The sequence below is a fragment of the Nannizzia gypsea genome, genomic scaffold (assembly GCF_000150975.2).
Source record: "Nannizzia gypsea CBS 118893 supercont1.7 genomic scaffold, whole genome shotgun sequence".
In the NCBI taxonomy this organism is placed as follows: Eukaryota; Fungi; Ascomycota; class Eurotiomycetes; order Onygenales; family Arthrodermataceae; genus Nannizzia; species Nannizzia gypsea.
This window is the reverse complement of record NW_003345195.1, coordinates 1,394,696-1,407,524: the sequence shown is the minus strand read 5'-3', so window position 1 is coordinate 1,407,524 and position 12,829 is coordinate 1,394,696. Positions and strand designations below refer to the sequence as shown.

The 12,829-nt window shown below is 49.6% G+C and overlaps 4 protein-coding genes across 4 annotated transcripts; 2 read left to right on the top strand and 2 right to left on the bottom strand.

The window, feature by feature from the left end:
- Positions 1-25: 25 nt before the first annotated feature.
- Positions 26-1,226, bottom strand: MGYG_07837 (hypothetical protein; the record flags this gene model as incomplete). The annotated part of the gene is made up of 2 exons (XM_003170546.1): positions 26-898; positions 990-1,226. Coding segments are annotated over 2 exons (1,110 nt in total), but the record flags the coding sequence as incomplete, so codon positions are not given.
- A 529-nt stretch (positions 1,227-1,755) lies between these two features.
- On the top strand, positions 1,756-3,285 carry MGYG_07836 (hypothetical protein; the record flags this gene model as incomplete). Its single annotated transcript, XM_003170545.1, has 2 exons — positions 1,756-1,929; positions 2,044-3,285. 2 exons carry the CDS (start codon positions 1,756-1,758, stop codon positions 3,283-3,285), a joined length of 1,416 nt encoding a protein of 471 aa, XP_003170593.1.
- A 310-nt stretch (positions 3,286-3,595) lies between these two features.
- MGYG_07835 (hypothetical protein) lies at positions 3,596-4,628 on the bottom strand (the record flags this gene model as incomplete). Its single annotated transcript, XM_003170544.1, has 4 exons — positions 3,596-3,883; positions 3,969-4,067; positions 4,172-4,504; positions 4,587-4,628. The coding sequence occupies 4 exons, from the start codon at positions 4,626-4,628 to the stop codon at positions 3,596-3,598; spliced, it is 762 nt and encodes a 253-aa protein (XP_003170592.1).
- Positions 4,629-5,448: 820 nt separating this feature from the next.
- On the top strand, positions 5,449-12,474 carry MGYG_07834 (lovastatin nonaketide synthase; the record flags this gene model as incomplete). The annotated part of the gene is made up of 2 exons (XM_003170543.1): positions 5,449-5,722; positions 5,810-12,474. 2 exons carry the CDS (start codon positions 5,449-5,451, stop codon positions 12,472-12,474), a joined length of 6,939 nt encoding a protein of 2,312 aa, XP_003170591.1.
- Positions 12,475-12,829: the final 355 nt, after the last annotated feature.

Below are 12,829 nucleotides of genomic sequence, written 5' to 3'. Positions count from 1 at the left end.
AACTGAGGCATTGCTGTTCAGACGACTGCTCTCGAATGTGGCGGGAGTGCTCTTTCACAAGCAGACCAAGTCTGCCTCTTGCGACCTGGCCAGTTAAGAACGAAAATGTATACCCCGACATGTTCTGAACATAGACGCCACTTTGGTCAAGCATTGCCGCCAGAGGTCTCCTAGCATTAAGGAAGTTTACAATTGTGACGGGCTTGCTGGCTGGTGTTGCCGATGCAGCGAGTCTTGAAAACCAGGCCAAAAGAGTCACTTCTTCATCAAACGATTCATTTTGGTCCATAATTTCATCTCGACACACACTCACCAACCGTTCCAGTGCCACCTTGGGGATGAACACAGACTTTACCTCCCGAGGACTCCACAGCAGACTCCAGGCCAGGCGCAAAATGAACGAGAATAACTTCCCCCCTCTTAGACGATCTTTCTGGACAATCCATTTTTGCCTTGTCGATGGAGACTCCTTTTCCTCCATCTCTAATAGCACATCGTTGCGCACGCCTAGAAACCGTGGCACCTCCTTCTCTTTGCCACCGAGCACCAGGGACCAGGCATGCAAAAGAGCCACGAACCCCTGGCCGCCCATAAGAGAGTGTGGCCACGATATGCTAACGAGCGTAGCATCCTTGAACGAGATGATATGCAGGGATATTTGCGGTAAATCGCAGTCTACCATTTCATCAATGGTCTTTGGTATATTTGCGCGCACCGCCAGCTCAATCAGATTGTACGGATTCGGCTGTATAGACGTCTTCCCTGTCGGGACAGGTAGTTTGCAGGCGAGACCATGATCCATAATGGACATATTGGATAAATTCTCACGAGAGAATGTAACGGGCGGCCTCTTGAGGGAGAATTGTTTCGGAACGTGAATTTCTAACTTTCCGTCTGCCTAGGAGTTCTCATATGTGAGCAACCGCGCGCGTTCCAAGTGTGCTTACTCCTGAATCTGGAGCCTGACTGCTTGCTTCTTGACTGCTCACATTATGTCTCAGCCTTCCACCGAGTTTCCTCCAGTCTCCCATCTCCAACAGCCGTGCCAATCCATCATGCAACTTGTCAGCGTCCAGCACATGGTCAAATCGAAGGGTGCAAGCCATAATAAGCTTCCGGAAGTTGAAGTCCTGTTGGTGTATCTCGTACACATCGTCCTCTGTAAATTCATCCACCGCCACAGCCGACTGCTTGCGCCTACTGAAGAGCCGGAGGAACGAGTCCATTGTTAAACTGCTGCCGCCCTTTTGTAAGGTTAATTGTTCAGGATGGTAACGTCTGGACCTCCCAGCTAGGGATGATATTTAAAGAGACTCCTTTTAAACTAAAGGATCTAAGGGGTTGGTTGAGATCAGCCTGAATGAGGTCAGGTTTACCATGCTTCATTTTTATGTGCGGTATAACTATAGAGCAAGGGGAGAGCCACTTATAATCCCCTTTACAGGTCTCCCCTAAGCCTTGGTATTATTTAACTTAGCTTGGTTATTCTAGCCAGGTTATTTTGGTGATACCTTGGGATTCTGACCAATACTCAATACTATATAGCAGTTATTACAATGAGATTGCTTATTTGGAGCTCTTATGTATAAACCGACAATCACTCCTATTTTCTTATTCAACTTTCCTGGTAAACAATACATATAAAATACATATAACTAGTTGAGCCTTCGTGGCATATATCTTAGAGTACCTATATAGTACGCATCGCTGTCAATATATGCATTCTCCCGTATAACTGACCAATTGATTGCAAAGATGGATGTCTATCCCGTTCACTTACTTGATAATGCAGACGATTATCGCAAGATCGTTATGTCCTATATTTTCCGATTCAGCGATGTCCTGGATGGCCAAAAGCTAGCAGACTCGCTCTCAGCTTTGCTCGAAATTGGCGACTGGCGCAAACTCGGCGGACGGTTTAAGCTCAATGTAGGATAATTCCATGGATGTCCATAGTTATCCATATCTATAGTTAGCTATAGTTAAATACTTACTCCCTACAACTGCGCCCTTTACAGAACCAGCTAACAGTTCTCAAATCAGAAAGATGGAAATCTTGAGATTCACGTCCCACGACAGTTCACTCCTGAAGCGCCGGCGGTTACCTTCTCACAGAAGATAATAGCTGCGAGTGTCGACACAGATCCGCTGGGAAAACAGCTGCCCAAGCTGACAGGCTGCCATCCGGTGCAGCGGACGCCGCCCCAGCTGCGAGACTTTGCCGGCACTCCCAGCCCACCCAGATCCATAAAGGAGATGCTAGAGCGAGATGCGACGTTGCTGCATCTTCATGTCGTCTGCTTCTCTGACGCTACGGTGGTCGGCATAACGTGGCCGCATGTTCTCATGGATGCGATGGGGCTGCAGGCGCTGCTGCGCAACTGGTCGCTGGTCCTCGATGGCAAAGCAGAGGATGTGCTTCCCCTGGCTGGAGCCCGAGACGATCCTGTTCAGGAATTACTTCGGCAAGACGCTGGCCCAGCTGAAGCGCCAGTTCTAGAGAAGCTGAGCTTTGGACTGCTGGGAACTGTCACGTTTCTGTTTCGTCTCATCTGGATGAAACTGCGGAATCCAGGCTTTGAGCAGCGGACGATTATCTTCCCCCAGGACAGGTTGAATCAGCTCTGCGCTCGGGCTCGCAGCGATCTTGAAAGCCAAGGCGAGAAAGAGCTTTTTCTTGGTGAAGGTGACGTTCTTGCAGCGTGGGCAGCGCGGGTGCTAGCAGCTTCGCAGCCCCGGCCACACCTGGCCACCATCGTCAGCGTTGTTAACTTCCGATTCACGCTCAGTGCCCTGCAAGGAAAAGGGGCACAATATATCCAGAATATGCTACAGCTGGTTTATGTCTCCCTTGCCCGAGGCTGGACTGCTGAACCATTCGGATTCACTGCCCTTGCCCACCGGCAGCAGCTCGCGGAGCAATGTACGGAATCGCAGACGCTTAGCTATCTTCGGATGCAGCAAGACCATATTGAAGCCAAGGGGAAGCTAAGGCTGCTGTTTGGCAATCCGAAGGCCTCAGTTCTGATGGTTAATAACCTCGCGAAGCTGGATTTCTTTCGAAACATCGACTTCTCTGCAGCCGTAGTACGGAGAGACCCAACACGCCCAAATCCACCTGGTGCGATTGTCTACTATCACACGCAAGTTATGAATGACCATTCTGTGTTTAGCAGTTATCTGGGTGTCCTCGGCAAGGACCATAGCGGCAGGATCCTAATAAACGGGACATTTCCTACTAAAACATGGGAGTTGATCATTCAAGAACTCAAAGGTGAGATATAATGATGACCCTTTGTGGACGAGATCTTTGACGAGTGATACTATACGTCCAAGTGAAGCTTTTTGTACCTTTTTTTCCACCTGCCTTAAATAAAAGAGTTCAGATTTGATCGTGATATACCTAGTTACCTTTTTTTTGCTTTTTCGTTCTCCCAGAAGAGATACGGAGAAGTAGTTACAGAGTAATAAGGAGGTTGAAGATAATTTGACAGTTAACTACTCACTAACTGCTGTCAGGTCAGTCTCACAGACGCCAGAAACATCCCGGTTCAAGCATAAACTTGGCAGCTAGTTACATGGACAAAAACATCAGCTAGTTAAGGAAACCTGCCTGCTTGAGAGTTGTGTTGATGCATTCTGATAACTCGGCAATGGTCATGGGATCTCGAGGCAGCAAATGACCCTTGCCATGATCGAATAGGGTGGCTGTCTCTTCATCGCAGACCTGAAACAGGGTCATGGCGCCGTAAAGATAGGGGTCGCTACAGCCGACAATGTGGCATGTTGGGATATCAATCATATCATCGTCCTCGGGTAGGACGGGCGCAAGGCGGTCACCTTCGAACTTTGCAGGCGGCCAGCCCCCGAAGAAGATGCCAAACTGGCCCAGTTACCCCGTGGTTAGCACAAAGATCAAAAGCACATGGATGGATTGGTTACGGGGTGACAAGGCGTGGCTTAGTTACCTTGACCCTGTGTGGGATGCCTTCGTCTCGGTGCCGGTGTGCCTGCTGTAACAAATATGTTGCAGCAGTCGTAGCACCTTCGGAGTAACCAAGAATTCCCTGCAGCGTGAACTCGGGTCAGTGTACGGAACAACCAGGTTATTATTCGCGGACTTTATGGACTTTTATCCTTTTTGACAGTGGAAGGATAACAAGATAACTACCTGAATTTCTGGATCCTCGACCAGGCACTGCTCAATGTAGTCGAGGGTCTTCATATATTCTTCTTTAGACACGACTGTGGCATCATTTTTGATAAGCCTCTTTATTGTGTCTTCGAAGCTTTCTCCTGGTTTGAGTGTACGCAGGTTCAATTGCATGTTCTCTAAGCCAGCAATACCGTCGTATTGAACGTTGAGGAAGTGAGGTGGCGGGCCAAAGTAGTCCTGAAAGCCATCTGGAGGCACGGCAGGATAGAGGCCGTCGATGAATTTGAAATCCACCTCCCCAGGCTTCTCTATCTGGGCGAGAAAGGGTTCGAGCTGGGTGCGAAAGGCCTGTCAAATCGTTAACAGTCAAAACACGTTGGGAATGCACGGAATGGGTAAAATGATGGCAATCTATATGCTCTTGACTTACAGATGCGCTGCCATACGAGCCATGGATACAGAGGATCTTCATGACTAAAAGGTGACGGAGTTACCAGCATGCAAATGAGATTTGAAAAAGCGGATGCAGCAGCGAGCAAGAGACAGAGAGGTGGGAACCTCTCTAGCTAGTTAACTACTCCGTGAAAGCCAGGTATCTATCTATTTAGTTAGTTATTGAGTCCAACCAAGTCGTTGGCCGTAATTGGCATCCCATGTCGATCAACCTGGGAAGAGACGGCGGCGGATTTCACAATTTGAATACAAGCCGGCCAGTATAAAATACTCACACTGCATAGTTACATGGCGAGGGAAGCAGGCTGGTAGGAAGCACAAGCAAAGGCCCAGAACGCCATAACTCGTAAAATATCAAAAGTAGACATGGGGTGGATGAGAGATAGGAAATGCATTCGCCTCCTATTAGAATGGGGCGCAGCCTACAGTTTTAACAAATACACAATGGCCAATGGAATAGACAAAATACATAATAATTACTCCGTACAGAGTCAAGAATTAGAATAAGCGCTCTACTCCGTATGACATAAACAAAACAACTACTGGGGAGAGAGAGAGGGAGTGAGTGAGTGAGTGAGTGAGTGAGGAAAAGGGAGAGGGAGAAGGAGAAGAAACCGCCCCTGGATCACCCTATGATGGATACTATACCTTCTGATCTCTTCCGCAGTAAGATATTTGGGCCTTCATGCTTATTCTTGGACCTTGGACCCGGTCTCTAGTTGCCTGTGTACCGACAGGTCTTGGTTATCAATGACCCAATGGCCCTGAGCTATATATATACCGTATAGCTGCGTACGGAGTACATTTTACAGCTGCACGCCATCACAGAGCTTTCAAACATGGAGAAGCCGATGCCTATTGCCATCATTGGCATGGCATGCCGCACTTCGGGCGGCGTTGCTTCATTAGATGAATTCTGGACGATGCTCTCTCGCTGCAGAGACGGCTCTGGTCCGATTCCAAAGGACAGATTCTCCTCTGCTGCATACTATCACCCCAATCCGCAAAAGCGAGGCACATTCAACCAGCTTGGAGGCTATTTCATGGACAGAGATGTGTCCTACTTCGACGCCCCGTTCTTTAATATCACAAGGCAAGAAGCAGCTTCACTAGGTAGGTCGAGTTCCTCACTATCAATTGCCATCAGCAAGCCATCTGACCACGTAACTTACCTATCGACCTCTTTTCCCGCCAAAATAGATCCGCTGCAAAGACAACTCCTCGAAATCTCATACGAAGCTCTAGAATGCGCCGGGCTTCCTAAGAACAAGATATCGGGAGAGAGCATGGCCGTCTTCGTTGGTACTAAGAGATCAGACTACCGATGCAACTCACAGGACGTGAAGCGAATTGAACTGTTTAACGCAACAAGCGTTCACCCGGCCGTTCAGGCAGGCCGGCTATCCTACTACTTCAACCTCAACGGGCCCTGCTGCGCCGTCGACACAGCCTGCTCTTCTGGGCTGCATGCTCTCCACCTAGGCGTGAATGCCATTCGTAATGGAGAGTGCAGTTCTGCGCTTGTGGCGGCTGCTAATTTGTATCTCAACCCGGATGACCTGGTATCCATGTCGATGCTGGGCCTATTTACTCCTGCGGGCAAGACATACGCCTTTGACCACCGCGGAACGTCCGGCTTTGCCTGCGGCGAAGGCGCGGCAGCCCTCGTCATCAAGCCGCTGGATCGGGCCATTAATGATAACGACAACATCTACTCTGTAATCGTCAACACAGGAATCAACCAGGATGGCAAGACGGCTGGTCTCACAACGCCGAGCAGTGAAATGCAAGAGAAGCTTATGCGTGACGTATACAGGCGCGCAAACATCAGCCCTAATGACACAGCATTCGTCGAGGCTCACGGCACAGGCACAAAAGTAGGAGATCCCCTAGAAGTTGCTGCCATCCAGCGAGTGTTTGGCAACGGGCGTACAAAGCGCAGCCCGCTATATATTGGCTCAGTAAAGACCAATGTCGGCCACCTGGAAAATGCCAGCGGTCTCATTTCCGTCATCAAGGCTAGTCTTATGCTGCACCGAGGCTTCATCTTGCCAAACACCAATTTTGAGAAGGCGAATCCTGATATCCCACTGGAAGCGTGGAATTTGAAGGTCCCCGTCAATATTCGTCCCTGGCCCAGGGGCAGGCGCTATATCAGCATCAACAACTTTGGTTTCGGCGGCTCTAACGCCCATGTCGTCCTTGATAAAGCGCCTCCCGCGGTTATGCTCAGAGCTATTCCTGTCGAGCCGCCGGGCAGAGAAGCTATACCTAAACTCTTTGTCATTTCCGGTCACGACGAGGGTGCAGCAAGAAGAAATGCCAGCCAAATTGGAATCTACGTCGAGCAGCACCCGGAAGTCTTTGAGAAGCGCATCGCTCGCGACGTCGCGTACACCCTCGGCGAGCGTCGAACTCACCATGCTTTCCGCGTTGCTCTCACAGCGAGCAATTTCGGTGAACTGACAGAAGATTTGAACGATGAGGCACTACTCCCACAGCGTGCGTCAGATGAACCACTTAAGCTAGCCTTCATATTCACTGGCCAAGGTGCTCAGTGGCCGCAGATGGGCAGACAGTTACTCAATTCTCACCCGATCTTCGGCCTGACGGTCAAGGAGTGCTCCGATTTTCTAGAGAACAGTATTGGCGCTGACTTCTCTCTTATGCAAGAACTCTTGCGGCCAAAGGGCGAGTCCATCGTTAATGAAGCTCACATTTCACAGCCAATTTGCACAGCAATCCAGCTGGGTCTCGTTGAGCTGCTCAAGTCCTGGAAAATTGAGCCCTCCATGGTTTGTGGCCATTCGTCTGGTGAGATAGCCGCCGCCTATGCTGCCGGTGCCATTACGCTCAGAGATGCTATGGCCGCTGCTTATTACCGCGGTCACTTTGCCGCTCAGATGAAGAAACGCAATCCTAAAGTCCGTGGTGCCATGTTAGCTGTTGGCGCCGGACCTGCGGAAGTAAAGAGAATCATCAAGTCTCTGAGTTTAGCCGGCGTCACCGTTTCTTGTGAAAACGCTCCCAATTCTGTAACTGCTTCTGGTGACGAAGCCGACATTGACAGACTTGCATTAGAACTTGAAGGACGCAGCTTGTTCAACCGTAAGCTCCGTGTCGATGTTGCATATCACTCTGCGCATATGAAGCTCGTTGCGAACGACTACATGGCAGCCATTGAGAACATGCACTTCAAGGCCATGGATGATGGTATCAAGTTTTACTCGTCTCTTCTTGGGAAAAAGCTTGATAGCACTGAAGCACTGGGTGCTCAGTACTGGGTTAACAACCTTATCAAGCCTGTTCTCTTTTCATCTGCTCTTGAGGAGCTCTACAATGACGGAAAACCAGACATCATCATTGAACTCGGTCCTCACTCTGCACTCGAGGGCCCTATCAAGCAAGTTTTAAAGGGAATTAGCAAGCAGGCTGCTACAAGCGTCAGGTATCATTCTGCTTTGCTCCGCAACCAAGATGCTGCGGTTACAGCCGTCAAGCTTGCCGGTAATCTTTGGACCAAAGGCCTTGATATCGACTTCAGCCAGGTCAATATAACGTTGGAAGGGCAGTTGGAGCCCGGCCTGGTTTCAGACCTACCTTCATACCAGTGGTCAAAACATCAGTGCTGGACAGAGTCTCGCGCCGGCAAATCTCATCGCCTTAAGGATTTTGGTCGGCACGATCTACTTGGACTCCTACAGGACGACTGCAACGAAACTGAGCCTGTCTGGACCAATGTTCTTGATTCTGATGAAGTGCCATGGCTCAAGGATCATAAGATGCAGTCTCTTGTCACATTCCCCTGCGCTGGGTACCTGACTATGGCAACCGAAGCTGCTTCTCAAACAGCGCGGATGCGTGGCGTGCTGTTGGAAGAAATTGCCTCATACCATATGCGAAACATCCAGGTTAGCAAGCCTTTCATCCTCGATGATGGCGAGTCTTATGACACACGCTTTACTCTCAAGCGTTATGCCGAAGGTCTGGCAGCGTATTCTAACGACTGGGATGAATTTCAATACTCCTCTTGGGCCCCTTCCCGAGGCTGGGTTGAGCACTGCCGTGGCCTCGTTGGCATCAAGAAGCGCAGCAACACCAATATTGTTCGAATGAACAACCAAAAAGCTGCTATTGCTCGCAGGGCCAATATGCAGCCACAGCCTGGTACTGAGATCGATTGTGAATCGTTCTACTCAGAACTTTTGGGTAAGGGTGCTGGATACACCAGAGACTTCACTTTCAAGGATGGTGCAAATCTGAGAGTCGATGGTGATTGTTCAGCTGGCATAGCAGTTCTCCAGGATGTTGCTGCCAATATGCCTTTCAACCATGAGACACAAAGCACTCTGCCCTCTGCATTAACAGACTTGATATTTCAAACATGTTTCTTGATCCTCGGTGCAGGGCGCGGAAATCTGAAGAGCTTGGTCGTGCCATCGGCTATCGGAAGTGTCGAGATTTCTACCACATGCCCAAATACTCCCGGCGAGACGCTTGAAATCGTGACCCACCACCAAAACTTTGCTTCAAAGGACCGATTGGTATTTGACAGTGATGCATGGCACACAAATGCGAGTGAGCCGGTCGTTATGATGCGAAGCACCATCTTGACGCCCATTCATGGTGATGCTTTTGAAAGTCAAGAGCCACGGTCTGCGTGCTATAGAGTGATCTGGGAACCTTTGGAAGCCCAAGTTGCAGCCAAACTTGAAGACAATGCCGCATCAGATGGGGCAAATAACCATTCCAACTGTCACACTAATGGGCACAGAGATGGACACGCCAATGGTTATATAAACGGCCATGCCAACGGCAGCACCAATGGACATACAAATGGCCATATTAGTGGGTATACAAACGGACACACCAATGGACACACCAACGGCAACGCCAGCAACATCAACGGCAACACCAACGGCCATACAAATGGTCATACCAGTAGGTATACCAATGGACACACAAACGGCAACACCAACGGCCATACAAATGGTCATACAAATGGACACACCAACGGGCGTACCAACGGTTATACAAACGGCCGTACCAATGGACATTCGAATGGTGGCTCTAATGGGTATACCAATGGTGTGCCGACTTCTGGCGTTGACTTGAGCGCCACTCCCATCACCGTCATTTGCGATGCTGGTCCCTCAAACCCTCTCTGCGCTGCCCTTGCGGATCTGATTGAGATTCAGACGTGTGGATGCAGGCCAACCATTATATCACTAGCAAAAGCAGAGATATGTTCATCCGTCAGATATGTTGTCTTGAATGAGGTCGATAGCCCGGTCCTCGATGACATGAATGCCGATACATTTGCTCTGATCCAGAAGCTCCTGCTTGATGGCTTGTCTATCCTCTGGGTAAGCTCTGGTGCTTATCTAAATGCAGAGAGCCCACATAACAACATAGCCCAGGGAATGTTCCGAACCATTCGTTCCGAGCTGGGTAAAGTAGCGGCCACTCTTGACCTCGATACCAAATCTAAGTTGCGGCCTGACGATCAGGCGCAGCTTATCATCACTGCAATGAAGACATCCATGGAAACATTCAAAGATGAATCCATCGATTATGAATTTGCGGAGAAAGATGGGAAACTTCTCGTTCCCCGTGTCGTAGAAGAAAATGAGATGAATCTTGACCTCTTCCGCCAAACCCAGTCTCCTCCCCCTTATCTCCAAAACTTCAACGAGCCCAACCGCCGCCTCAAGATCGCGGTTGGCACATACGGTGCGCTCGACTCCCTATTCTGGGACGACGAGGAGACATACGGGCTTGGGCCAAACGAGATTGAAGTTAAAGTTGCTGCTACTGGCATGAACTTCAAAGACGTTGTCATTGCCATGGGACAAGTGCCTAGCCCGTACCTCGGAATCGAGTGTTCCGGTACCGTCTCACGCATTGGATCTGGTGTCACCTCGCTCAAGATTGGAAATCGAGTTTGTGCTATGACACACGGTGCTTATAGTACTTTTGCTCGCTGTCCAGCTACTAGCGCAGCTGTCATCCCAGAGGATATTGCATTCTCCACAGCCGCTTCTATCCCCGTTATCTTCTGCACAGCCTACTATGGCCTGATAGAGCTTGCTCACCTTGAACGTGGGGAGAAAATATTAATTCACGCAGCGTCTGGCGGCGTGGGACAGGCCGCCATTCAGCTCTCCCAGATGGTAGGCGCTGAGATTTTTGCCACTACCAGCAGTGTTGAGAAGAAAAACCATCTTATTGATACCTATGGTATTCCGGAGGACCATATCTTTTATAGTAGAGATACCAGTTTTGGGCCTGCCGTCAGAGAATCTACCGACGGGAAAGGTGTAGATGTTGTAATCAACTCCCTTGCTGGTGATCTGCTGCGAGAGACCTGGGCCTGCATTGCCCCATTTGGCCGCTTTATTGAAATTGGAAAACGTGATATCACCTCCAACACTCGACTGGAAATGGACAAATTTGAATACAATTGCTCTTTCCACTCGGTTGATTTGTCCAAGGTTGCTGACTGGCGACCAAAGATAATGAGTCGAGTTTTCAAGGAAGTCATGGCTCTCATCTCCAAAAGGATTATCCAGCCCATTAGCCCCATCACTGAGATTGGCATCTCTAAGGTCGAAGCTGCGTTGCGCAAACTTCAGAGCGGCAAGACTAAGGGCAAGGTCATTGTCAACCATCTCGTCAATGAGCAGGTCAATGCTGCCCACAGACAGCCTACCGGAGACCTAGTGAATGGAAATGCCACTTATATCATCATTGGCGGTACAGGTGGCCTTGGTCGTTCCATGGCAAAGAAAATGGCTCAGCGCGGTGGAAAGCACGTCGTCCTTCTATCCCGCAGCGGCAAGATGACTCCTGAGCTAGATCATCTCAGCAAAGAATGCGAGATATATGGAGCCAAGATCTATGTAAAATGCTGTGACGCGGCCAACCAGGCAAAAGTCAACGAACTTATCTCAGAGCTGCAATCGTCACTGCCTCCGATCCGTGGTGTCATCCATGCAGCCATGGTGCTGCGGGATACCCTCTTTGAAAAGATGTCATTCGAGGACTGGGATGAGGTTGTGCGCTGTAAGGTTGCGGGAGGCTGGAACTTCCACATTGCCTTAGCAAAGGAGCCCCTCGACTTCTTCATCGTCCTATCCTCGGTTGCTGGCATTGTTGGCAACCGCGGCCAGGCAGCCTACGCCGCTGCCAACACCTTCTTAGATGCCTTGACAGTCCACCGCCGTAGGTTGGGTCTTAAAGCTACATCGCTCAACCTAACTGCAGTCGAGGATATCGGTTATCTGGCGGAGAATTCCGGCAAGCAAGGCGAAGTTCTTCGCAATTTATCTGGTAACGGAATTGGCGGGGCCGAAGTCCTAGCACTCATCGAGAGTTCTATAAACGGCAAGGTTGGCACCGCCTGCGACGACCAGTGTATCACCGGACTTGAATTCGGGGACTCGATGCCCTACTTTGCCGCGGATGGCAAGTTCAAGTATCTTCGTCAGGCTGCTCTTGCGCTGAGCGCTGCTGCGGGTGATGACGGTGGCGCGAATATTCCTATTGGCAAGAGACTAGCTAGGGCGATGACAGTGGGCGAAGCCGTCGAGCTTGTTACCGATGGCTTGCGTGACAAACTGGGCGCCATTCTGATGCTTGACCCCGATGTCATTCTAGCTAAACAGGCGACTGTCACCATGGCTGCCCTTGGCTTGGACTCACTCAACGCTATCGAGCTGCGTAATTGGATCGCAAGGGACCTGCAGACACACTTGCAGATCCTGGAGCTGCTGCGAGCTGGAACGTTGGCTGATCTTGCAAGTCAGATTCTGAAGAAGACTCGCATCCAAGGTGCTTGGACAATGCAGGAGGGAGCCAGATAAAAACAAAAGGAAAACAGGGAAACGGACCTATGAGGTGGACAAGGCTTTTTATATTAAAATATTGAAAATATGTGCTTTTTCTTTTTCAACATTCTTATGCCTGGCGTTGTGGTTGATCAATTTCTAGGTATAGTTTTAGTTAAAATTCCACTATCACGATTAGTATTAAGGTAATTAGTAGTAGTATTAATAGCGAATTTTCGTGCCATGCTTGTTATAATTCGATGTAGACAGGTCTGGTTTTCGTAGTAGTTTCATGGAATTGTAAATACCTAGTCGTGCGGTTGCCCCGTTGAGTCACAGTGGAATTGTCAGGCTTTCTTGTTCGTAGAGATCAGTGGCCAAAGGCAATCAA